Source organism: Gorilla gorilla, chromosome 7 (assembly GCF_029281585.2).
Source record: "Gorilla gorilla gorilla isolate KB3781 chromosome 7, NHGRI_mGorGor1-v2.1_pri, whole genome shotgun sequence".
NCBI lineage: Eukaryota > Metazoa > Chordata > Mammalia > Primates > Hominidae > Gorilla > Gorilla gorilla.
The window spans coordinates 32533046-32559359 of record NC_073231.2 but is presented as its reverse complement, the minus strand read 5'-3'; the positions used below and the strand labels follow the sequence as shown (position 1 = coordinate 32559359).

The following is a 26314-nucleotide window of genomic DNA, read 5'->3' as shown; positions in this document are numbered from 1 at the left end:
AAAACAGCAAACCAATTTATTAACCATTTGCTCAGTAGAAGTTTAATGGAGAAATCGTTGTTTAAAACAATCAGTCAAAAAGAACAGCTCTTTTACAAACAAGTTATGGCAGTGGCAAGTCAAAACCCCAGGTTCAATTTCCTATTCCTTTCACCTGCCCCTAGAAGGGGCAAGAGGCGGGTGAGCAGGAGAGATGGGGCTATTGAAATGGTAGCTAGAGGAATTACAAAAATACACTCTGATGTAGCAACAGGGTTGTGGTGAAACATGCCAGGGGGCTGGGGAGGAACAATCAGACGGGAAGGTTCTGGAGGCAAACGAAGCCTGCCGGATCTGCAGGCGCTCAGTGCCTTGGGGAAGAAGGAATCCTGATTCCCAGGCGGCAGGTCTGGGGCTGGGCACATGCTGTTTGGGGGATCACCTGGACGCCTGGGGAGACAGAAATGATTAAAAAAATGGCAAACCTGATGGTTTTTCTGACCCTTTTCTATTCCCCCTAGAGACGGAAGCAGTGAAAGGGAGGCAAAGAAAAGCTATCAACCCAAGTAAATCGTTCCTAACGCAGCCAGAGGGGTCCTCAGCATCTCCGCACATCTGCTCCCCCAGCCCCAGGTCTACTGGCTGGACTAATAGACTAAACGGGAGGTCTGTAGGCTGTGACTCGATAGGCACAGTGGCAAGCCCCTTCCCGGGGAACAGTTCTCGCTGGTATTCGGAGCCCATGCGAAATAGTGCCCTTGTTTTACAGTTCTTTTCTTTGCAAGTGCTCTTTGAGCCTGATGGCACTGATAACCTGACCACGAATGAATGTGCTCAGTTTCCATTGCCTAGAAGGGTCAAAGCCTAAGGGTAGCAGAAAAGAGGAAGGCAGTATAGGGTCAGGGGAAAGGAAGGCAGAACCCTAAGACCAGCTGTGACAAGTTCTGTCTAGAGGTGGGCCTGCACCCCAACACCTTTCCTTCCTAGGACATCATTACACTTTCTGAATAGTGTTCTTTTTTTTTTTTTTTGAGACGGAGTTTCGCTCTTGTCGCCCAGGCTGGAGTGCAATGTGCACAATCTCGGCTCACTGCAACCTCCGCCTCCTGGGTTCAAGCGATTCTCCTGCCTCAGCCTCCCAAGTAGCTGGGACTACAGGCACCCACCACAACACCCAGCTAAGTGGCTAATTTTTGTATTTTTAGTAGAGACGGGGTTTCACCATGTTGGCCAGGCTGGTCTCAAACTTCTGACCTCAGGTGATCCACCAGCCTCGGCATCCCAAAGCATTGGGATTACAGGCATGAGCTACCGCGCCCGGCCCTGAATAGGGTTCTTTATCCCATTCCAGTGTAAGGTGGCCCCACTTCTTCCCAGCCTTCTCCATGTCTATTAGTATTAGGTATCTTAGAAGTCAAGGACAGCATTGGTAACAAGAGTCCCCCAAGATGGAGACATCTCCATCATGTGTAGGGCAGGTTGGGGTGTGTGTATGTGGATGAAAACAAGGTTGAAGCCGGCTGTTATAGACTTATAAATATCCATATTGGAACTCACCAACTGTGCATGTTGGGGGAAAAGAAACAGAGAGATGGTTGCAGAAGGAGAAAGGAGAGTCATCAATAATACCCAAATGAGCTGGTTAATGTTTCCAGTTTCCATCCAGAACTTGACATTTGAGCAGAGCCACAGACAGAAGCTCCTTACTGGTTTTGTTTCAGTGCCTCTCAGTTGGAAGCATAATAGAAGATTAGAAAAACCAATTGCCTGGATAGAGGCTCAAATCATTTTTTAAAAAATAAATGGATTCCTGTTAATGGGCCTGATTTTCAACTGTGTTTAGGTAAAGAACATTGCCATCGTTCAGAATTAGACATGAGCTTCAGTGTCCCTGAAGAGCCACTTTAAAGAAGAATGTCTTTAAGATTTGAAAGAATTCAACCCATGCTACTTCTGAACGATTTACTGTTAGGTGCTGTGCAGATATGTGTTAGAAAGAAATAGGAGGCTTGTGAAGGATCCAAGAGTGAGTATGACTTCAAAAGCAGTGCAGGTTAATTTGGGGCCTTTGGAGATGAGTCATCCTGCTAAAATAAACACATCAGCTTTCTCTTCACAACTTAATACACGTGCCCATATTTGGTAACAGGCCCGTGGTGAACATGTTGGCCTACCTGCAAAGGGGCCGTCTCCATGCTAAAGTGTGGGCACCAAACATTAGCATATGTACTAATATATCATCAAGGAAGGTTATTAGTGACACGGCTACCTCTGACACATGGGACGCAACTTAAAATAGCACATGCAGACATTTTTCTCTTATGCTCGGACTCAGGGAAAAGCCCCACTTGGGCAATGTTTTGGGGTGATCTTGATGATCTGACTGGTTCTTTGTGTTAGGACAATGATACAGTTTAGAAGTGTGTCCTCTTCCAATTTCATGTTGAGATGTGATCCCTAATGTTGGAGGCGGGCCTAGTGGGTGGTGTTTGGGTCATGGGGGTGGATCCTTCAGGAATGCCTTGGTGCCCACCCTATGGTAATGAGTTCATGGGAGATCTGGTTGTTAAAGAGGCTGGGACCTCCCCTTTTCCCTCTCTTGCCCCCTCTTGCCATGTGGCACGCCAGCTCCCCTTGCCTTCTGCCATGAGTAAAAGCTCCCCGAGGGCCTCACCAGAAGCAGATGCGGGTGCCATGCTTCTTGTATAGACTGCAGAATGTGAGCCAAATAAACTTTGTTTATAAAGTACCCAGCCTCAGGTATTCCTTCGTAGCAATGCAAAATGGATGAATACGGCAAGTTTCTTAGCTATTTAAGGAGACGTATGGGACTCTGCAGATGATCATATTCCCATATACAAATTAAGGCACATAGCCTTGATGGTTGGGAGTTTCCTAAATTTTCAGAAAATTCTACTGTGCTAGGTTGCCAATGCCACTCAAAGTGATGTATTCATTGATATCCTAAGGAAAGTTGGGTTTTGAATGAACAGGCAATCAGGGTATTTGATGTATATAATTAGACATGTGGACTTGTATAAGGTGCCTGTGGGTATAGGAACAGAGCAGAAGAAAGAGAGAACAAGGAAGAAAGAGAGGAATAAAAGCAAGCAAACAAAACCAAAACAAAAATGGCACGCTGGAAAGAAGCAAAATGGAGGAAAGAAGATGAACCCCTTTAGTCCATATTCTAGTAGCTACTAGGTCCATTGGACCAAATTCTCCACGTCTTGCTCAGTAATGATACCGTTGACCACAAGGAATCAGTCCCTCTCTGGCAAGGTGGCAGGATGGACAAATGGCTTGTGGAAGGAGGAAGAGCAGAAACCACAACTCCTGATCTTAACAGGAACTCTTTGGCCAGGTAAAATGGGAAACTTTAATGTTTCCATGGAGCCAGGCACCCTGAGAGCTGGGGAAAGGAGAGGGGATAGGTAAGCCGTCTTTGAAGATGAAATAGCACCATCATAGCTGTGGTAATCGGACTCTGCTAATGGCTAAGAGTAGGTTCCACTCTTGGTGTTTAGAGAGACAATCTTGAGGAAAGGTGAGCTGACTGGTTGCTGTGGCAACTGGATGGGCGTATTGGTCCACTTAACTGTCCCCATAGTAACTAAGCTCCTGGGGAGTGATAGAGGAATTAGTTATCTTAACATACTACTATTATCCCCATGGTAACCAGTCTCTAGCCGGAAGTGGTCAGCTTCAAGGTGCAATCATAGGAAAATCTTTGCTGCCTAGAGAAAGGGTGGGCTGGACTCCTTGCGGGGTGTGTGTGTGTGGAGTGGGGAGGGGGCGGGGAGATGAATGTGCTTCTAGGCCTGGGAGCAAGGCTAAGACAGTTGGTGTGTGAGGTCTCTCCTTGCCCCCAGCTTATTGGTGCCCAACTCACTCATGGGTTGCAGTGGCCGGTACAGCTGGGAGGAGCGCCCCTTCCGGCTACACATTACCATTCTGGTGCAGGGTGCGCCGGCGCTGGCTGGACTGCATGCTCAGGACCAAGTATTGCCTCATAAACTCACTGAACCGCTTCTGATTGGCCAACTTCCTGGCCGACTTCCGGGCCCCGGTGAAGCCTCCAAATCTCTTCTGCAGCTGCTTCTGCTCCATCTCACCAGCCTCCTCCATGCCAGGCTCGGGCTCTTCCTGCTCCTCGAACAAGCTCCGGACTCGGGGCATTCGCCGCAGATGCTGCATCTCCGAAGCTCTCGGCTGGTAGAGAGCAGCCGCCACATGCTCTGGGGCGGCAGGGCTGAGCTGCCAAGAGCTCCTGGCCATGACCTTGGTGCATGGAGTCCAGAGGGGGCTGGGGAAGACCTTCTCTTCACACTCAAGGATGCACACCTGCAAAGATACGGGTGAGAGGAGGGGAGAAGGAACAAGGACCTCTGTTAATCCAGGGCGAGAGAGGAGATCTGGCCCACTGCACCAGTGCAAGTGCTTCTGAAGCATCTAAGTTATCAAATAACGTGGAGCAGTTTTACACAGGTTTTAGGTTCGTAGAATTTCAGAATTGGAAACAAGCAGAGAATCATCTGACCCAGCTCCGTCATTTTACAAAGAAACCAGGGGTCAGAGAGGTGAGCGTAACTTACCTCTGGTGTCACAGCACGTTAACATAGGAAGATAACACAGGATAAATGCGCCCAACACCGCACCTTGTTACATCTTTAGTCGGGTTTTTGGAGCCAAGCACAGCTCATGACTGTCACCCATAAAGAATTTTATTTTGTTCTCTCTTCAGGCTTGTGGGAGGTCACATGGGTTAAAGAAATTGGGGATGTGAAAGTATGTAGTCAAATCTGCAGGTTTATTTTAAGGTCACCATGTAAAGATCTACCTAAGTGTTGTTAATTTTTCATCCCGCGTACAGCAGTCGTCACTATCTGTGTATCATTTATAGCAAATGGGGTCAAGACCCTGTGGGGTGGTAGGCAGGCTGGACGTGCGGGGCTGAACCTGTGATCCAGTTCCAGGTGTGGGGAGAGAGGCCATCATCAGACCAGAGCCCAGCAGACCCGCTCGGCTCCTAGGAACACTCTGCTCTGCCTCTCCTGCCAACCCTGACTTCTAGCCACCAGCTGGACCACGATGTTTCTCCACCCCCTCTTGGCTGGTTCTGACCTTGGCCCCCCACCTCCGACGTTCTTGGTTCTGATTGGGTCTCCTGGAAGCCTCTGCCCCCAGCTTTTCTTCCTATTTGCTGTTTTGGCTTCACCCCTAATTTCAGTCCAGGTTTCTGGCCTTAGCCGGCTGGAAACCCCACTTCAACCTGACCTTACTGCTGTGAGTCAGTAGGCAGAGCTCCTCATCATAGCGTGGAGCTCCTGCCTGGCTTCCAGGTCACCTTCTGGGGCAGAGGCTGCAACTGGCCCGTATTCATCTCCCCTTCTCCTTATGCACAGAACACTGTTTTATTCCTAAAGGCAACGTATATGTTTCCCAAGCTTCCTTGGAGCCATAAGTAGCTGACGACATAAAAAGGGAAGTGTAGGCCGGGCGCGGTGGCACACGCCTGTAATCCCAGCACTTTGGGAGGCCGAGGCGGGTGGATCACGAAGTCAGGAGATCGAGACCATCCTGGCTAACATGGTGAAACCCCATCTCTACTAAAAATACAAAAAAAAAAAAAAAATTAGCTGGGTGTGGTGGCGGGCGCCTGTAGTCCCAGCTACTCAGGAGGCTGAAGCAGGAGAATGGTGTGAACCCGGGAGGCAGAGCTTGCAGTGAACCGAGATCGTGCCACTGCACTCCACGCTGGGCGACAGAACGAGACTCTGTCTCAAAAAAAAAAAAAAAAAAAAGGAAACGTAATCCCAGAACTTTGGAAGGCCAAAGCAGGCGGATCACTTGAGGCCAGGAGTTTGAGACCAGCCTGGCCAACATGGCAAAAACCCATCTCTGCTAAAAATACAAAAATTAGACGGGTGTGGTGGTGGGTGCCTGTAATCCCAGCTACTGGGGAGGCTGAAGCAAAAGAGTTGCTTGAATCTGGGAGGCGGAGGTTGCGGTGGGCTATCATGTCACTGCACTCCAGCCTGGGTGACAGAGTGAGACTTTGCCTAAAAAGAAAAAACAAAGGTGATCAGGCATCAGGTGGGGTTTCCAAGAAAGTAGGAGACTGACTTAAGTGGGAAGAACATTCCGTTTTCCTCTTCCTCCAACTTTCTGTTTGGAATGTGGACATTTGGGCTGACATTGTGTTTGCCATCTAGAAACCATGCAGCGACTCAAAGGATGGGAGTCATGGGCTAGAAGCTGCCGACTGGCAGAGAAGAGAGAGGAGACTGGAGCTGCCACTGCAGCCCTGGGCTGTTCCCTTCTCACTCCTTGTGAGGAACTGAATCTATTGATTTCAGCCGCTGTCACTTTAGATGTTTGTTACTAGCAGGTGAATTTCATTCTTATCTGATATACTTGTCCTTCTGCTTGGCCTCTCGGTCCCTGTCTCTGAGTGGCACCTCAGTCCCCAGTTGACTCAGATTTCAAACCCTGGGCATATCTTTTCCTCCTCTCTCACTGCCCCCATCCTGCCAGTCTACAGTTCTGCCCCTCCTCCCACTCCCTTTACCACCGCCTAAGTGCCTCTTAGGTGAAGTGGGTCCCTAACTGATCTCCGCATCTCTGGTCTTTGCCACTGTCATCAATGTGGTACCCCTGGCAGGATACCCTTCCTGAAGAGTAACTAATCATGTCATTACCTTGCTCACAGCTGTCTAATTGTTTAATCATATCCATAAAACAGCTGCAAACTCTTGAGCAAAGCATTCAAATCCCTCTACCACCTGGTCCAGCCCACCATCTAGGTCTTATTTCCAATTCTTCATCACACACCCCTTGAGGCCTATGAGGCTGTTCCTAGTGCCTTAAACACCGCAAAGCTCCTCACACCTGCATGCCTTTCTCTCTGTCCCTTGGATGCAATGACCTCCTTGCATCCTTCCATCCATCCTTTGGGACCCAGACAAGCTCCAGTGCTGCCCCTCTCTGATAACTTCTAGTTCCCTGGCAAGAATCACTCTCTCCTGCCTCTGTCTTCCCACAGAACTTTGTATTCCTCTTGTGGAAATTTTAATGCTTTATGTCATTAAATTGCAATACCTTCTAAGGCAGAATATGACAAGTTAGGGACCACATCTTACTCATGTGTGAATCCCTTGCAGGAATCTTCTCCTTCCAGTAAAGAGTAGGGTTCCAGTAGAGGTTAGTTGAACTGAGATGAATTAATCAAGAAGTCACTCTATATTTAGCTGAGAGTATAAAAGAAGGGAATGAAAAGAGGTGAGAAAGAGTCCCTGGAAGAACAGGGGTCGCAGCTAGTTGCAAGCAGGACTGGGATGCCCCTAGTGCTTAGCATGTGCACTGTTGCAGCAGCTCCTGTCACCCTGCTGCCACCCTTTGCTTATCTGATTACTCATCTGTCCCATTAGTCCAGGATTCCAGGATTCTTTTATTCTTTTTTTTTTTCTTTGGAGACAGAGCCCACACGTGGTCTAAAGGGTCCCACACCTGGATGTCGGTCCCACACCTGGATATCAGTCCCAATCACCTGCAGAGCTTTTAAAAACAGAATTTCGGCTAGGCGCAGTGGCTCATGCCTATAATCCCAGCACTTTGGGAGGCTGAGGCAGGCGGATCATCTGAGGTTGGGAGTTTGAGACCAGCCAGACCAACATGGAGAAACCCCGTCTCTACTAAAAATACAAAAAATAAGCTGGGCGTGGTGGCGCATGCCTGTAATCCCAGCTACTCAGGAGGCTGAGGCAGGAGAATCGCTTCAACCTGGGAGGCGGAGGTTGTGGTGAACCGAGACTGCACCACTGCACTCCAGCCTGGGCAACAAGAGTGAAACTCTGACTCAAAAAAAACAAAACAGAATTTCAAGACTCAACTAAATCTCTGAAGAATAGAAGCAGGGATTAAAACTTATTTTTACAAAGGAATTAAAAACTTAATTTTACAAAGGTCAGGTAATTCTGATACTTGCCTGGGTTTGCAAATCATGAATATAATTCAACCTTTGCATTTTATGATGTGGTTTTGTAATGTGTCCAAAACAACACGGTTAGATAACAGTATAACCTGAACAAGAACTCAAAGATGCCTTGTGGCCCAGTCCAAGACATCTACTCAGCTACCTCTGTGTGCTTGCAATATGAATTGGTGGCAATTAATGCAAGAAGAAGGATTCTATGAGACCAAGAGCTGAGGTTTGGATGGGAGTATTGCCTATGTTCCACTGGACTGGAGGGGACAGGCAGGGACTGGGTCTGACAGGAATGTTTCTTTCCTTCCCTGGTAGGGTTTCCAAGAAGCAACCTGTCCAAGTCCACCTATTAGTCACAGGAGGTGACACTGTCCCCTAGTGATGCTCAAGCCGTGGTTTTTCTGAGCATGGCTTTTTCATTTAGCTTTTGCTCAGAGATGCTTAACACATGGAACCTAGTTGCTGACAGAATGACCTCAGCAGGGAGATGAAGGGAACTACTTTTTCACACCTGCAATGTTACTGATTATAAAAAATGACAGGTAACTTCCATAGATAGGGAGGGCTGCCTTAAGAACAATGGAGTTGCAAACTTCTGGAGTATTCTATAAAAATTGCTACTGTGCTGGGCATGGTGGCTCCTGCCTATAATCCCAGTACTTTAGGAGGCCAAGGAGGGAGGCGCCTTTGAGCCCAGGAGTTTGAGAGCAGCCTGGGCAACATAGGGAGACCTCATCTCTACAAAAATAAAAATGTTAGTGGGGTGTGGTGGTGCATGCCTACAGTTCCAGCTACTTGGGAGGCTGAGGTGGGAGGATTGCTTGGGCCTGGGAAGTCAAGGCTGCAGTGAGCTGAGATTGCTGTACTGCATTCCAGCCTCGGTGACAGAACGGGACTGTCTCAAAGAAAAAAAAAACGCTACTGGAGTTTGTTAGAATGCAAATTTTTAGCCTAAAGCATTGGAGGTTCTGATCCACTAAGTCAAGGGGTGGGGCCCAGAAATTTGTATTTTTAGCAACAGCTCAGGTGATTCTGAGACTGGATGATACCTGGAGAAATCCTGTTTTGGAACTTGCTCTGAGGAGGAAGAAGCCATCACAGAACACGGTGGTTAAAGACTCCTACAGAGAAAGAGTCACCTGGGTCTGTACTTAGCCTGCTCCTGAAATACTTGGAAGAAAACTAGCTAGAATCAATGTGTAGTATATTCTTTCAGATCAGAATCCTGTTGAGTTAGTACTCTACAGGCGTGGATCTCAACTGGGAGTGATTTTGCCCACTAAGGGGCCATTTGGCAATCTCTGGAGACATTGTTGGTTGTCAGAACTGGTGTGTGTGTGTGTGTTACTGGCACCTAGAGGACAGGGATGCCAGTAAACATCCTAAAGTGCCCAGGACAACCCCCACAACAAATAATTCCCCAGTCAAAAGTGCCCATAGTGGCAAGTTTGAGAAACTCTGCTCTACAAAGTCAACAGGGATGCAGAGAAGTGTGGCTAGCACTGGGAAAGTCATAGAAGGGTAGAGTGGGGGAGCTGGATCTGACTTTTGAGCATGCTTGGCCCAATCCTTGCAGAATAGGAGCCCCAAACTGCTTGTTGAATTGTTCTGCTCCGTCAGTTTATGGAAACAAGTGGAAGAGTTGTTAAACTTGGAGATGCTTAGATCTTCTGTGAGCCCCTGGGTTTCCAAGCCCAGATGGTAATTAGATTTTGTGTCAGTCAGAGAAAATGAAATTGTGTGATCAAACCAGATGCCACAGTCCATACCCAGATTTGATGCACTGTTAGATAAATTAGATGCTAACAAAATCATCTCAACTCTTGACTTAGGAGAGGGTTTTGGGCAAATAGGAGGAAGCTAAATTCACAACGCATTTGTAGCACCAGATGGGCATAGGAGCTTAATGCCTGACCCTCTGGTGTGGGGAACTCACCAGCCTTTTTCCAGAGATGGGTTAATGGCTTATTAAGTGAGCTGGACACGTTTTGGCAGCCCACGCTGATGGCATTGCTATATTAAGCCAGAATGCGTACGGGCATCTGGAGTCTCAGATGGCTGCCAAATTCATCTGTAAATCTGGGCTTATGGGGAAAGTGAGCAAATGGCCATTTGGGTGTCTGGGCTCAAAGATTAGGGTACAAAGTGGGAAACAGGCACATGAACCCATTGGGGATGAAAGGAGCAGCTCACAAAGGTGGTCAAGTTTCTGCCACTAAAGAGTCACACCACTTCTGACCAAGAGACATTTGGGAGCTATTTGCTTTGTGAGGTCCTGCTAGAATATCTGAGGACAAATACAGCAGATGAGCGTAGAAGACAAACATATAAGGAACTCCTACTGCAAGTCACCTCATTAGAATTTTCATTTCATGAAGATAGAACTACCAGAAGGTAGCTCATTTTGCAGTAGAATTTTAGGGAATTTTATTGATTGATTGAGACAGAGTCTTACTTTGTTCCCCAGGCTGGAGTGCAGTAGCATGATCTCAGCTCACTGAAACCTCTGCCTTTTGGGTTTAAGTGATTCTTCTGCCTCAGCCTCCTGAGTAGCTGGGATTACAGGCATGCATCACCATGCCCAGCTAATTTTTGTATTTTTAGTAGAGACAGGGTTTCGCCTTGTTGGCCAGGCTGGTCTAGAACTCCTGGCCTCAAGTGATCCACCTGCCTCAGCCTCCCAAAATGCTGGGATTACAGGTGTGAGCCACTGCACCAGGCCAAATTTTAGGGAGTTTGAAATAAATTTCCCCACACTCTTTCTTGGGGATTGGTTGCCTTATTTTTGTCTCTAAAACAACTCAGTGAATCCAGTTTTTTCTCCTTGAGCTGATGAAGTAAGTACCATTCACAATTAGGTTAAAGGCCAGGACGTTGCAATGGGTTTGGGTGTGAGTCATTTACCAATAAAAATTATAGTCTAACAACAAGCAGCCATACTCAAATAGTCTACTAGGAGCAGAAATAAAAAGTTTCTTGATGAAGCCAAGGATCCAGAGGACCCTGGGAATAGCTCAGGATTATGTAATTTGGTGGAAGGACTGGGGAAGTGACCCTTGCTGAAATATGAGTCCCCTGATCATTCACAGAATGGACATAGTCAAAGGCTGCCAGATTTGGAAATGGATTTGAGTGCCTACATTCTAGGCATTTCATTAAACTTAAACATAGGTTAAAAGTGAATACAAACCAGAAACAAAAACAAGCAGGCAGCCACATCCTCCGGGGGGTTAGCGAGCACTGTGCAGGTGTTAGTCCCCCATTGTGAGGCTGTTACAGATCCATTTTCTGACTTGTTTCAAAGAAGTAGAGCTGATAATGTTGTCTAGACCCCAGATATTTAAGATGCTATGGAGAGATGCAGACATGCTCCAAATTTTTGAGTCTCTGAAAGATGGAAATGTGAAACCTTTACAGAGACTGCAGCAGTTGTGCCTATTAGGAGACTAATGGTCTTAGAATCTTCCAATTTCCGTGGGATGGGATGTGTTTATTGAGCTATGCTCTGTGCCACACGCTGTGCTGGGTGCTGGGATACTCAGATCCATCAGTAAAGAAAGCTCACTCCATATGGGGAGAGAGAGTCCTGCAGATACAACTAACAATCAGAACATGAGGAAGGAGGGCCCACTCCACTGGGGTGGGTGGAGAATCAATGCAATGTTCTCTTACCAGAGGACACTTAATCTGGGATTTGAAGTGCGACTGGGATTTATGGATGGGGGAGGAGGCTGTGGCAGGCACAATGGCAGGGCAGGAAGAGAAGGCAGGATTTCTGGGAACTATGGAAAGTGATTGGGAACACGGGTCTGGAGCCCAGGTGAGAGGAGTTCAGGAGGATTCCTCTAGGAGTTTTCTGCAGCCTGGGAGGAGCAGAAGGCCTGGGATGTATGGGTGGGTTCTCAGAAGGAGGTGAAAAGCAGAGAATCTTGGCGATCCTTTATGTGTAGGGAGTGGGGAGAGGACAAGGAACCAACACAGTAGCCAGAGTGAGGAAGAGAATGAGGCACATGGACCGAGAGAGGGCTGGCGTTCCTGAAGGAGGGAATCATCAGCAAGGTAAGAGCTCAGAGAGAAACACGGTGGATGAGTAAGAGGAGACATTTACTGTAACCACTTAACCGAGGGCCAACTGTAGACTATATTCATGGAAAGTAATAATGTTAATAACATGGGAAATTGATCCTGGTATAATATAGTAAGTGAATTGGTTAACTGGAGATGCCCTGGGTAGTTATGACTGGTTGGAAAATGGGCTTGAAAACCACTGAGCCCAAGAGCTTGGTGCTTTGGGTCTGCTGGATTTTATCTCCTCCTCTGTTATCTGGAGGTGGGAGACACCAGGGTGTGTTAGTCCCCCTGCAAATACTCGGTTCTACATTTGTACATTTGCCTTAAGGAACTGTGGTGCTTCTGGTGTTTTTCAAAGGTTAAGGGGTTTAAAAGATGGCATCTTTTGAAGGAAGTTATTTGACTATAAAGTAAAAATCAATTGAGCTATACTGGATTTAATAGGAGAGGAGTAACTATCTGGACTGAAATGTAGATAGTTGACAAAGCAGTTTATTTAATGAAGAAAAAGTTAATACTGGATTTGCACCTTAAGTTGGAAATTTAAAATATAAGAGAGCATTTTGGTACTAAGGGGTTAACTGTTGAATTATCTGCAATATCAAAAATAAAGAGCACAGGCCAGGCATGGTGGCTCACGCCTGTAATCCCAGCACTTTGGGAGGCTGAGGCGGATGGATCACGAGGTCATGAGATTGAGACCATCCTAACACGGTGGAACCCCATCTCTACTAAAAATACAAAAAAAAAAAAAAAAAAAGTAGCCGGGTGTGGTGGTGGGCACCTTAGTCCCAGCTACTCAGGAGGCTGAGGCAGGAGAATGGCATGAACCTGGGAGGCAGAGCTTGCGGTGAGCCAAGGTTGTGCCACCGCACTCCAGCCTGGGCGACAGAGCAAGACTCCGTCTCAAAAAAAAAAAAATAAATAAATAAAAATAAATAAATAAATAAAATAAAATAAAATAAAAATAAAATAAAAAATAAAATAAAATAAAATAAAATAAAGGGCACATACCTGTTCAGTGGTTAAACAAATTACACGGTCCTTCTGTATCCACAGGGGATTGGTTTCAGGATACTAAATCTGCAGATGCTCAAGTCCCTTATATAAAATGGCTGTGCAGCCAGGCACGGTGGCTCATGCCTGTAATCCCAGCACTTTGGGAGGATGAGGTGGGTGGATCACTTGAGGTCAGGAGTTCAAGACCAGCCTGGCCAATGTGGTGAAACCCGTCTCTACTAAAAATATAAAAAATAGCAGGGCGTGGTGGTGGGTGTCTGTAATCCCAGCTACTTGGGAGGCTGAGGCAGAAGAATTGCTTGAACCTGCGAGGTGGATGTTGCAGTGAACTGAGATCGCACCACTGCATTCCAGCCTGAGTGACAGAGTGAGACTCTGTCTCAAAAAAATGAATAAATAAAAATAAAAATGATCAATAAAATGGCTATGCACATCCTCCTGTATACTTTAAATCATCTCTGGATTACTTATAATACTTAATATAATGTAAATGCTATTTAAGTAGTTGTTATGCTGTATTGCTTTATTTGTATTATTTTTCATTGATGTATTAGTATTTTTTATTTTTTTCTGAATATTTTCTATCCATGGTTAGTTGAATCCTTGAATGTGAAACCTGTAGATACCAAGGGCCAACTGTAGACTAAACTCATGGAAAGAAATAATAACATGAGAAATTTATCCTGGTATAATATAGTAAGTGAAAAAAAGTAGGATTCTTTCTCTGACTGGTGTAATTAAGGAGGATTTAAATTTCTCTTGTTTTATACTTTTCTGAATTTGCCAAACTCTCTGAAATGAGTAACATTATTTTAATCCTGGGAATGACCTGGCATCACAGGCAGGGCTCTTCCTGCAGGTGGTAAGGTGGAAAGATCGTAAGGTTCTGGGTCAGAAGAGCAGCTCCTGTCTGATCTGTTTCCTATGGGCCATGTAATGCTGAGCAAGTCCTGTGAGCTGTGGGAGAGGCCTTGGCTTCTCACTCAGAGTCTGCTCTGGAGTAGGGAGGGAGGAAGTAGTCAGGGAGGAGGACAGCCTCTCTGCCTTGCCTTGGAGACCTACCTCCAGGTCGAAGCTGTCCAGGGCTGGGTGGAGCTTCTCCTGGCATGTGAGACAGTCCCTCTGACAACTGCTGAACACACTGGAGAAGAGACTGAGCAGCAGCAGGTCACAAAGCAGGACTTTCATGGTGCAGGAGCAGGAAGCAGGTGCTGGAACATACAGGAAGCATGGCAATGAGTACAGCCATTCTCAGGGGGCTGCTCAGGGCCAGAGACCCTAACCCAGAGAATGCAGGAAAGACACTTCTCTGCTGTCTCTGGCAGGATGGCACTAGGGGCCTGCGATTCACTTTGCAGGGGTGTAAATTGTCAAGGCCATAGGTGACCCGGCCTATCACCTAGGCTCAGTGTTCACGCAGAGGCTTGTTAGTGTCTGGGTTCCTGGGTTAGTCCTGGGTGGCAGGACACCCCTGTGATTCCTGCCACCTGGCTGGCCTCGACACCATACAGGCACTTTTGGGAGCAGCTGTGTGGTGGCAGAGACAGCTTTCTTGGGAGCTAAAGGCATCGCTTTGCAGTTTACCAGCATGTGACATTAATCAACCACTTTGAGCCTCAGTTTTCATAGCCCATAAAAGGGGAACAGTGGCACCTGCCTTATCACAGGCCTATTGTGGAGATGAAATGAGATCTGTAAGGGGAGTTTTGCAAAGTGCTGTGCAAAAGTAAGATGAGTAAAATATGACATTTATTAATGACTCAAGTGCTTCCTTTCATCCTCCTGGCCTTCCCTGCTGCAGCCAGGAATGCCCCCAACCCCCCTATGCCCCGAATTCTCTCTTCCAGGTACTTGCCTCTTATCCCTGTCAGATGTGAGCTAGTGCTATGGTCTATCTCTGTCTCCCTAAAAGTCCTATGTTGAAATCCTAACCTCCAACGTGATGATATTAAGAGATGGGATCTTTGGGCCAGGCACAGTGGCTCACGCCTGTAATCCCAGCACTTTGGGAGGCCAGGGCGGGTGGATCACTAGAGGTCAGGAGTTCAAGACCAGCCTGGCCAACATCATGGCAAAACCCTGTCTTTACTAAAAATACAAATATATATATATATATCCGGGTGTGGTGGTACACACTTGTAATCCTAGCTACTTGGGAGGCTGAGGCGAGAGGATTGCTTGAACCTGGGAGGTGGAGGTTGCAGTGAGCCGAGATTGTGCCATTGCACACCAGCCTGGTTGACAGAGCGAGACTCTGTCTCAAAAAAAAAAAAAGAGAGAGAGAGAGAGATGGAACCTTTGGGAGATGATGAGATCATAAGACTAGAGCCCTTATGAATGGGATTCGTGCCCTTATAAAAGAGGCCCCAGAGAGCTAGCTAGTCCCTTCCACCACTTGAGGACACAGCAAGAAGGCAACATCTAAGAACCAGGAATAGACCTTCACCAGACACTGAATCTGCAGGCACCTTGATCTCAAACTTCCCAGCCTCCAGGACTGTGAAAAAGTTGTTTCTGTTGTTGGCAGGGCACAGTGGCTCATGCCTGTAATCCCAGCACTTTGGGAGGCCGAGGCAGGTGGATCACTAGAAGTCAGGAGTTCAAGATCAGCCTGGCCAACATGGTCAAACCCCATCTCTACTAAAAATACAAAAATTAGCCAGAAATTGCTTGAACCCAGGAGGCGGAGGTTGCAGTGGTCCAAGATCAAGCCACTGCACTCCAGCCTGGGTGACAGAGCAAGACTCCATCTCAAAAAAAAAAAAAAAAAAAAAAAAAGAAATTTCTGTTGTTTATAAGCCACCCAGTACACGCTCTTTTGTTACAGTAGCCTGGACAGACTAAGACAGTTGGCTTCCCGAGCAAAGGGCCATGTTATTCACCTTGGCATTCCAGGCCAAGCACAGGCCCTGGCATGTGGAACTTGCTATTCAAAACCGAACAAAGAAACTATTCCAAGATAGTAGCTCCAAGGATTGGTTGATTAGATCAGTGGTTTGCAATCTTATGTAGGATTGCCTGAAAGGTGTGCAGTTTTCACTGTTTCTCCTTGAAACTTATCTTTTGATCAAGGCTTCTAAATCTGAAAGATGCTTCCCTGTACTGTATCATTTTGGGTCCCTGTAGAACCATCTTTAGGTAGAGGATTAAATGGAAAAGGAACAAAGAATTTTCTAGAAAAGTAAATGTTCTTGACTGAAGTCGCAGGGGTGTATCCATTTGCCAAAACCCATTGAGTTGTACATTTACATTCTGTGCATTTCACTGTATGCAGTTCCCTTAATAAAGAGTTCAGTGTAGAAAACCAAAAATGACTGCCTTTACTGCTTTTTCTTCAGATGATATTGAGGAACTGTAGAAGGTCTTGGCACTCCAATGCACCCTGCAGACCAGCTGGAATCTTGTTAGAAATGCAGACTCTTGGGCCTCACCCCAGAACCACTGAATCAGGATCTGCATGTCTTTTTGTTTTTGTTTTTGTTTTGAGACAGAGTCTTGCTCTGTCACCCAGGCTGCAGTTCAGTGGCACAATCTCAGCTCACTGCAAGCATCATGGCTAATTTTTGTATTTTTAGTGGAGACAGGGTTTCACTATGTTGGCCAAGCTGGTCTCGAACTCCTGACCTTGTGATCTGCCCGCCTTGGCCTCCCAAAGTGCTGAGATTACAGGCATATGCTACCAGGTCCCGCTAATTTTTTGTAAGGATCCGCATTTTTCGCAAGATTCCCAGGTGACTTGTATCCATGCCAAAGTTTGGGAAGTGCTGGTATGAGAAGGACGTGAACAAAGGAGGGACCTGCAGCTGAGCCCACCCCAGTTCTTCTTGTGTCTCATCAAAGCATTTCATACCCAGAGGATGATGACTACTGGGGTGCTCAATAAGTGTTTGTTAAATCAATGAATTGACTTTTTGTTTGTTTGAGACGGTCTCGCTCTGTTGCCCAGGCTGGTGTGCAGTGGTGCAATCACGGCTCACTGAAGCGTTGAACTCCTGGGTGCAAGCAATCCTCCCACCTCAGCCTCCCAAGCAGCTGGGAGGATTGTTTGAGCCCAGGATGCTTGGTTAGTTTCTAAATTTTTAGCAGAAATGAGGTCTCGCCATGTTGCCTAGGCTGGTCTCGAACTCCTGGCCTCAAATGTTCCTCCCACCTTAGCCTCCCAAAGTGTTGGGATTACAGGCATAAGTCAATGCACCTGGCCAATGAACTCACATTTGAGATGGGTTTTGAAACAAATAATGAACACAGTGCCTACATAAATGACTATCGCAAATGCATTTGAGATTAATTTTTCTTCTCTATCCCAAGGACCAGGGCTTTAGTTGAGATTTATTGCCTTGGTTATTGTAATAGCCTCCTAATTAGTCCACCTAATGATCTGGCTTCCCCCCAAGCCATCTCCAATCTGATGATGTCACCTTATATTTAAACTAATTTTATAACCTTGTTGCTGTCAGGGGGAGCTCCAAGGACTTAGCACTGACCAACTCCTGCTTCATCTCCTGGCACCTAACCTTGCATAGCCTCTAGTCTCAGCCGATCATGTGTAGCTCCCAACTGTATCAGGCTCTTAATGTCTTTCTTTTTTTTTTTTTTTTTTGAGACAGAGTCTCACTCTGTCGCCCAGGCTGGAGTGCAGTGGTGCGATCTCGGCTCACTGCAACCTCCGCCTCCAAAGTTCAAGTGATTCTCATGCCTTAGCCTCCTGAGTAGCAGGATTACAGGTGCACACCACCACATCCAGCTAATTGTTGTGTTTTTAGTAGAGATGGGGCTTCACATGTTGGCCAGGCTGGTCTTGAACTCCTCACCTCAAGTGATCTGTCTGCCTCGGCCTCCCAAAGTGCTGGGATTACAGACATGAGCCACTGTGCCTGGCTTCTTAATGTCTTTTTATCTTGGCACTTGCTGTTCCCTCTGCCCAGGATATCCTTCTCCAACTCATCCTTCACACACACCTCTAGCATCATCCCTTCTGGGAAGCCATGTCCACCCCCTGGTCTGAGTTAGATCAGTCTCCTCTGCTGCCCTGGCATCTGGAAGAGCACATCATAGTGGGAGGCCAGTGAGCCTCGGGGGCCCAATCTATCAACACAGGCACAACAGACCCACGCTGCAGAGTGGCGGTGATGTGTGCTTTCTCATCTGCTAATGACTACAGACTGCCTGCTTCCGATCACAGCTCTGAAGCTTGCTAGCTGTACTTGACCTCTCATTTCCTCATCTGCAAAAATGGGATGAAATTAGTACCTATCTCAGAGGATGATTAGTGGGTTAATGTTTGTAAGCAATTAAAAAAGCACTGACAGGCAATAAGAATATATACGAAAGGAAAAGAAGGAAAGAACCTGGCATGCAGCATTCACTCTAACACTCTTTTTTGTTTTTTGAGACGATGTTTCACTCTGTTGCCCAGGCTGGAGTACAGTGGCACAACCTTGGCTCACTGCAACCTCCACCTCCCAGGTTCAAGCAATTCTCTTGCCTCAGCCTCCTGAGTAGCTGGGACTCCAGGAGTGCACCACCACGCCCAGCTAATTTTTGTATTATTAGTAGAGATGGGTTTCACCATGTTGGCCAAGCTGGTCTCGAACTCCTGACCTCAGGTGATCCACCCGCTTCGGCCTCCCCAAGTGCTGGGATTACAGACATGAGCCACCATGCCCGGCCTTACATTTCTCATTCTACTAAGTTTCTGTCTTTCTAGACATTTTTGTAGAATTTGTTCCAAACAGCGTGGCTGTGCCCTCTACAGCCACATGGTGGCAGTGGCTATACGTCGCAGAAGAAAGGGAAGGGAGGAGAAAAGGAGCCGTTTCCTTTCCTTCCTAATATGAGGTTGTAATACAGAATGTGTGCATAGGCTGAGCTGACAAATTGTGACAGATGTTAGCAAAATGCTCTCTGGCTGAGGTTTTTTGTGAACTTCATTAACTGGGGCAACTTGCACATTCAGGAAATGTTGGCTGGTTTGACTGATGCTTGCCATCTCAAAATCTGGGTAAATGGGATTTAGGGGCGAGGTGTAAAAGGAAGATGAGCTTCTGGGACACGTAGTGCATGCTCCGTTTGATAGTCTTCCTGCAGGTGAAATGTGAGGCCCTGCAGCTTGGCACTTGGGGAGACCTTGTTGAGTGCCCTTGGCTCTAGCCAGGACCTCCCTGTGGGTCAGAGGCACATCTACCTTTCGGACTCCAACCTCCCGACCCTTCTCTGTCTCCCCTCACTTTTAACAATTGACTCCACTGATTATTTGAGGAGCCATCCATACTCAGTGCTACCCATTCCCCCCTGCAATTCACAGAATCCGCAAAATGGAGATGACCACATAGTTCCATCCACTCTACAGGTGGCTTGCAAGCTTTAAAATGAGATTAATGTCAGTGAAAACTCAAAATTATGTAAATATCGTTATAGAGACAGCATTCTGTATTTTCTCATACACTTCCCAACACCTACTACAACTGTGTTCTAGGTTAAATCAGATTTTGAACTTTGAAAACTCAGTAGATGTTTTTCATTTGTAAGAAGTCTTGACTATATCTACATGCTGGATGATGTTCTGTATTTAAATGGAGATGAGTACTTAGTTAATTCACGAGTTGTATTTGTGTTTAAACCTTACACTGTGGACCTGTGTGACTGCGGACAAGTCCTGAGATGGTCAGTCCTTTCAACTACAAAGTGGGGATAATAACAGGTTTGTTGTTACATTGATGCTGAAACTTTATACTTTGTAACGGTGGGACTGTGTGCAAATTATTTCACTTCTGTGAGCCTCAGTCTTCTCAACTGTGAAATGGGAATAGTGACAGGTTGTTGCTATTTTTATACAACCATAGCAAACATCAGTAAATCAAAAGTTACCTGAGTAGGCTGATTTTTCCATGGCTTGTATTTCACTTCGTGAGCCAAGCTCAGCTAATACTTCTATGCGTCTCATATTGAATAAAGAAATGTTGAATTGCCTTTTCTTTTGGTAATGACACCTCATAAATTTAATTGTGCCTTGCTGTTTATAAAGACAAAATACCACTATGGCTTGGCCTTAATCGATTTGCATGTAATCTTGCTTCCAAGGGCAATATAATTAGTTGCTTATCTGTTTGGAGAATCACATATGCAGCTTTAGCCGAAGCTGGACCCTAATTGAGTTTTGTCTTATGACCTATTCGAAGTCCTGTAATTTTGATGCTGCCAGCAGAGAAGAGGGGACTGCTCTTGCTAGAGGCAGATACACCTCCATCCTTTTCATCAACCACATGTAGAGAATACTCTTGACAGGTTACCAAAAAATTTTATATTCATATATTATACAACCCTGTAATCTAGGGTTAATATCAACCCACCTTTTTAAGATGAACATAAACTCTTAAAGGTTAAGCAAGTTGACTAGGATCATCCAGTTTATAAGTAGCAGAGCCAGGAGTTAAACTCAGGTGTGTTGACTCCAAATCATGTGTTCTGGGAAACCATCAACTTTACACACGTTTCTGCTTTTGGAAGATTGCCAGATTCTGATGGCATCTCATTGCGGTGGAATCTATTTGCATTTCATAGCAATCATATTACTATGACTTTAGAGCACTATGAGCCAGGCTTTGCGCTAATTGCTTTATAAGCATCACGCTATGGGGTAAGTGCTATCATCCCCATTTTATAGTTGAGCAGATTGAGGCTTGAGGAGCTGATGTAACTTGAAGTGGCAGAGCTGGGACTTATGTCTGACCCTGCCTGTCAGTGATCCCAGCAGCTGTCTTCGTGTAGGACTTCCTCTTGTCCTGAAGTCTGTACTCCCTGTCTGATGACAACCTTTTTTATTTACTTTTTATTTTTTATTTTTTGGAGATGGAGTCTTGCTCTGTTGCCCAGGCTGGAGTTCAGTGGCGCTATCTCGGCTTACTGCAACCTCTGCCTCCTGGGTTCAAATGATTCTCCTGCCTCAGCCTCCTGAGTAGCTGGGATTACAGGTGCCCACCACCACGCCTGGCTAATTTTTTTTGTATTTTTAGTAAAGACGGGGTTTCACCATGTTGGTCAGTCTGGTCTCAAACTCCTGACCTCGAATGATCCTCCTGCCTCAGCCTCCCTAAGGTGCTGGGATTACAGGCATGAGCCACTGTGCCGGGGCTGATGACAACCTCTTTATGGTTGCTTCTCTCCAGTCCACACAGGGATCCTTCATTATGCACCAGCTGCATGTTCATCAGAAGATAGGTGGGTCTTCCTGATGCCCCATTTCTTAGACCCATTGCAGATAAGACTCCTACAATGGAGCTTGTGCTTGTTTACCAGCTATTATGGAGAGAGACTGCTTTAGTTTCTTTTCCTCTTCTGGCTGATACAATTACACTTCAAGTGTCTCTCCTCTGATCTAAATTTCCACCTGGAAAGAGGGGGACGGCATAGAGGAGGTGGAGGAAAGAACAATTGCCCAGCCCAGCACAGGTCAAGCATTCCCCAGGCTGGAGAGAAATGAACGCGTGAGAGCTGTGCTCAGAAACAAGAGTCCTGGCTTCTAGTCTGGCTCTGTCGTTACCTGTGGGATTTTAAGCAAGACCTTTTCTCTCTCTGGGCCTCAGCTTTTCCCTCTATAAGAAGAGGCAGTTAAATGAGATGGTTGATATTCTCTGATTTTATGAATGGCCAGATATTTGTCCTTTCCTGGAAGTGAGGATGGAGGGAAGAAGGGAAGAGCAAAAGGAGATGAAAGCTTTATGGGGAAGTAGCTTCCGGGCAGCATGAGGAAAGCCATAGAAAGAGTGTGGAGGGGGCAAAAGACACACGTTCAGGGCTACTGCTGGTGGGAAAGTAGCCCTCAACTCCCATCTTCCTGGTTCTGGGCCACACTCCCACATATACTGGCAACATAATTTAAATAGATTTTGGAAAGCTTTTATTTACTTTTAGCTGGGTGTATTGGCATGCAACTGCAATCCCAGCAACTTAGGACGCTTGAGCCCAGGAGTTCGAGACCAGCTTGGGGAACATAGTAAGACACCTATCTCTACAAAAAAATAAAAAAAAATAAAATAAAATTTAGCTAGGTGTGGTGGTGCACATCTGTAGTCTTAGCTATTCAGAAGGTTGAGGCAGGAGGATAGCTTGAGCCCAGGAGGTTGAGTCTGCAGTGAGCTATGATTGTGCCACTGTACTCCAGCATGGGAGACAGAGTGAGACCCTGTCTGTAAACAACAACAACAACAACAACAACAAAAGACCTGCCTGGGCAATATAGCAAGACCTCCAACTCAAAAAGAAAGAAAGAAAAGCTTTTATTTACTTTTATGTAATAAAATCATTCAGTGTTCTTTTCTAAAATATTGGAAAACACAGAGAAACAGCAATGAATCTAGGACAACAATCTTCAAACTTCTTCTTCTTCTTCTTCTTTTTTTTTTTTTTTTTGAGACAGAGTCTTGCTCTGTCACCCAGGCAGGAGTGCAGTGGTGCGATCTTGGCTCACTGCAACCTCCACCTCCCGAGTTCACGCCATTCTCCTGCCTCAGCCTCCCGAGTAGCTGGGACTACAGGCGCCTGCCACCACGCCCAGCGAATTTTTTTGTATTTTTAGTAGAGATGGGGTTTCACCGTGTTAGCCGGGACGGTCTCGATCTCCTGACCTTGTGATCTGCCCACCTCAGCCTCCCAAAGTGCTGGGATTACAGGCATGAGCCACTGCACCCGGCCAAACTTCTTTAACTTTGTACCCCTAGCAGTCGATTTTGAGTACACATTCCTAATTTATTTATAAGTTACATACATTATAAAATCCACTAAAATACAAATTAAGAAAGGTAAGATAAAAACAAAAGTCTCAATCTCCTGAAGCCCGTTGTGAATTTGGAGGAAGCCAGCGCTCTGGCCGCCCTGTGCTCCTGGCACTTGCTCTGTGTGGCTCCTATCAGGAACTCCACACACGTTCCTTGGCCGAATGAATGAAAGGATGAATGGGGAAGGAGGGTGGGGGAAGATGGCAGGCCAGTGTGGAAAGAGGGGAGGTTGGATCTGAGCCATTGTGGGATGGCAGAGCTGGGGTGCACGGTGAGGCATGCTATCTACTCCACCTGCCAGGCTGGGCCCCCGGGCTGATGATTTTGTACTTCTGCAATGTTGAAGCAGCTGCCAGTATTTTGAAAAAAAAAAAAAAAAAAGAAAGAAACAAACAAAAAAACCCCCCACAGGATCGTAGAAAATTGAGACTGAAACTAATTGTAGCCTATCCAGGGAGATGCCCAGAAAACTGGCTTGCCCCTGAAATTGATGTGCTCCAAATCTCACGACTAGTTTGTGATTAGATGGAAAGCTTTATGTTCGATTGTGGGATTTAAATAAAGGCGTTTAGAAAATCCAGTTTGCTTCATGACAGCCCAGCAATTCAAGCCACTACCAGCCACTCATTGTCAGGACGGCTCCCGTTTTCTGAGAAGGGCCCATCCCTTTCCTAAGATATCTGAGGAGTAGCTCCACCCAGACTCGGAATGCAAGATATTTCAAAGCTTCCTTCGTGGGCTTTGGGAGCTGTGGAGCTGGATGGAGAAATGAGGGATCACTGAACCGTGTCAGTGCAAGTAGAGAACGCTCACCTGAAACTTCCCATTCCTACCAGTGTGCATATGTGCGCGTGTGTATTAGCATGAAATAAGCACGTAGACAAGCTTAGCTCACTGCCTGGCACAGAGTGGGTTTCAAGAAATGTTAATTCCTTTGCCCTCCTTTTATGTGTTTGACCTGGCTGCTGCCTCCCTCTTCAAAGCCCTTGACCCATCCAAATTCCACCTGCCTTCTCACTTGGTAGAATCCCAGGAATGCCTGGAGGAAGTGCTCCTTCTCCCGAATTCTTCTAGCACTTGCTCTCTGGATTATGTGATTTAGGACTGAATTACACCCTGCCTTGCATGGTCCTCTAATTGTTTCTCATGTTTGTGTTACGTCTCTCCTCTACCCCCGACCCCACTATGAGTTCATAAGCACCCCTGACCGTAACGGGGAGATGAACTGGAGCCACAGTGGCTTGGCTCAGTCCTGACCCTGCCATGTACTGAATAAATCATTTAATCTCTCAGCTTCAGTTTCTCCAACTGCAACACCGAGGTAATGGCACCACCTCACAGGGCTGTTGCTGGGATAATAGGTGTGAAAGCGCCTACATCGTTGTACAAATGTAAAGTGCTGTTATTATCACCTCTGCTGAATCTCCTAGAGCCCCTGCAAGCCTCCCTGCCTGGTGGAGTGTAGACGGTAACTACCTGATTGACTGAATACAGAATAGCTTAGTGACAGCTCCTGTCATAGGCTCCAGGGAGCATAGGTTTGAGCCTAATCCTGCAGTCACTCCCTTCACTGACAATGCAAACTCGCCTGCATTTTACAAATCCCTAAGTACTCTCAGCCTTCAGCTGATAAAGCAGGGGCTGCTGCCCTGTGCGCAACAAAACTGCGCCCTCAAAATGACCCGAGGCTGTACCACAGCGCCCTCGCCAGGCAGCACCAGGCGGCACATGCTTTTACAGAGGTGGTGATGGTTGGGGATGGATTTTCCAGGGACCCTCCCCTGCAGAAGACTCAGCAAGCCCAAAGGAGCACGAATCCTTTTTGTTAAAGGTAACACAGCCTCAGTGTAAGCTTGTAGAATATTTCCCTGCCACACTTTACAAATGAGAAAAAAAAGAGGGTGCATGCAGTAGCCACCCACAAGCAGCGAAAAAGAGCAGTATTTGCTTTGGGAGGTTTTGATAAGAAGCCAGGCTGTTACTTTTCCCATCTATGTTGAAAACTCTGGTTTGGGCTTGCTGGCGAATGCCGTGCAAAGCTCATCTTTTGTTAGTCTGCCGAACAATGTTATTGGTTATAATTGGGGCAATTATGGGCTGCTTGAGGAAGCTAAACACAGATGTTTAAGCGCAGGATGGGGGTATTCAAGTCCAAAGCAGCTTGCTTTAAATAGTCCATTTCCCGAATCATCCTGCCTTACTTGAAATTCCCCCAGAACTTGCCCATGTTCAGAGCGAGATTCGGGGAGGAGGGGCTGGGTAGTGAAGCCGGGGAAGCAAGACTCGAGGGAGAGAGATGCACAAAGAGAGGAGGAAGAAAGAAGGTGGCTGAGAGAGCCTCGAGAGTTGGAATGCGGTGACTATGAACGGAGTATTCTGCATGACCTGGCCAAAGACCTTTAGGTGGGGGAGATGGGCAGGGGGAGAGGGATGCCAAGCAAGAGAAGAGCCCTCTAAATGAATCGGGTTCTGGGAGACCAAGGTCACGCCCGTAGAAATGCTCTCTGGAATTCACACGCCGTGGCGCTCAGCAGTGTGTGTATACAGGTGAAGCACACTCCCCAGATCCGGCGCTTCCCCATTATTTGTAGCAATTTCTGCTGGGGGCAGAAGGGAGAAGGGCTCCCTCCGGATTAAAAACTCCCATCTGGATGGCATCAAGTTCAGTGATAGGCGGAGAAGCAGCCTGCACACCGCATCTGAGAGGAAAGGAAGCCACTGAGAGAAAACCCTCATGAGGGGGCCAGGGTCTTCCTGGGGGCCGCTCCGTGGAAGGCAAGCCGCCTCCCAAGTGCCTGCCCCTCCCCTGGCCTCACTCCTCCAGCAGCCTCCTCTCGACACAGAGCAACAACCACGTAGGGGCCACAGCTGGGGAAGCAAAACTTTTCCTCATTTCCAAGTTCCCCTCTTTCTGCTTCTGCGTCTGTCTGAGGTTAAAAAAGAGACTCAGCCCTCCCCCGTTCCCCACCATCCAAGCGCTACAAAGGAGATGAATGAAGAAACCATCTCGCAAGAGGCCAGCAGCATCCACACTGGACAAAGGAGAGAGGCCGAGGAGCCAGCCCCTGGTGGCCTTGCCCTCCCGGAGCTCCACGCAGTTAGTCCAGTTAGTCGCGGTCGGGCTGGGGGCCCCGTGCAGTTGCCTACCTGAGAGCTGTCAGTCCCCGGCTCCCTCCGATGGATGCGAGGCTCGGTTCCGCTTTCTCAGCCACACCAGCATATATATCCTCTCCCCCACGCACAGCCCTCCCCTTCCCTGCCCACCTCCATGACACATACACACACTGACCCCCTTCAGCAACCAAACAGCAGAACCTGCAAGCCTTCCTGGCTGTTCCCTTCCCCCGGCTCTGCCATCAGACCTGTGACATCCCCACCTCCCCATCAATCCGTTCTCAAGCCTGCTTCACCTGGACTCTGTTCAGCCAGGATCCCACAGCTGCCTTCCCTGTGCTTCCAGAGGCTCTGTGAGGACTGACGGGGA

The 26314-nt window shown here is 47.0% G+C and overlaps 1 protein-coding gene across 3 annotated transcripts; it reads right to left on the bottom strand.

Annotated features, from left to right (window-relative positions):
* Nucleotides 1-6: 6 nt before the first annotated feature.
* On the bottom strand, nucleotides 7-26314 carry PNOC (prepronociceptin). Of its 3 annotated transcripts, none has more exons than XM_019031902.4 (4): nucleotides 26241-26314; nucleotides 14120-14268; nucleotides 3930-4323; nucleotides 7-429 (listed from the first exon to the last, which is right to left on the bottom strand). In XM_019031902.4, exons 2-4 carry the CDS (start codon nucleotides 14243-14245, stop codon nucleotides 344-346), a joined length of 606 nt encoding a protein of 201 aa, XP_018887447.2. In that variant the 5' UTR covers nucleotides 14246-14268; nucleotides 26241-26314; the 3' UTR covers nucleotides 7-343. The 3 variants fall into 3 exon arrangements, with proteins under 3 accessions (XP_018887447.2, XP_018887446.2, XP_004046886.3); XM_019031901.4 differs by lacking the exon at nucleotides 26241-26314 and adding an exon at nucleotides 25978-26089; XM_004046838.5 differs by lacking the exons at nucleotides 7-429; nucleotides 26241-26314 and adding an exon at nucleotides 25978-26088 and having other exon boundaries at nucleotides 3873-4323.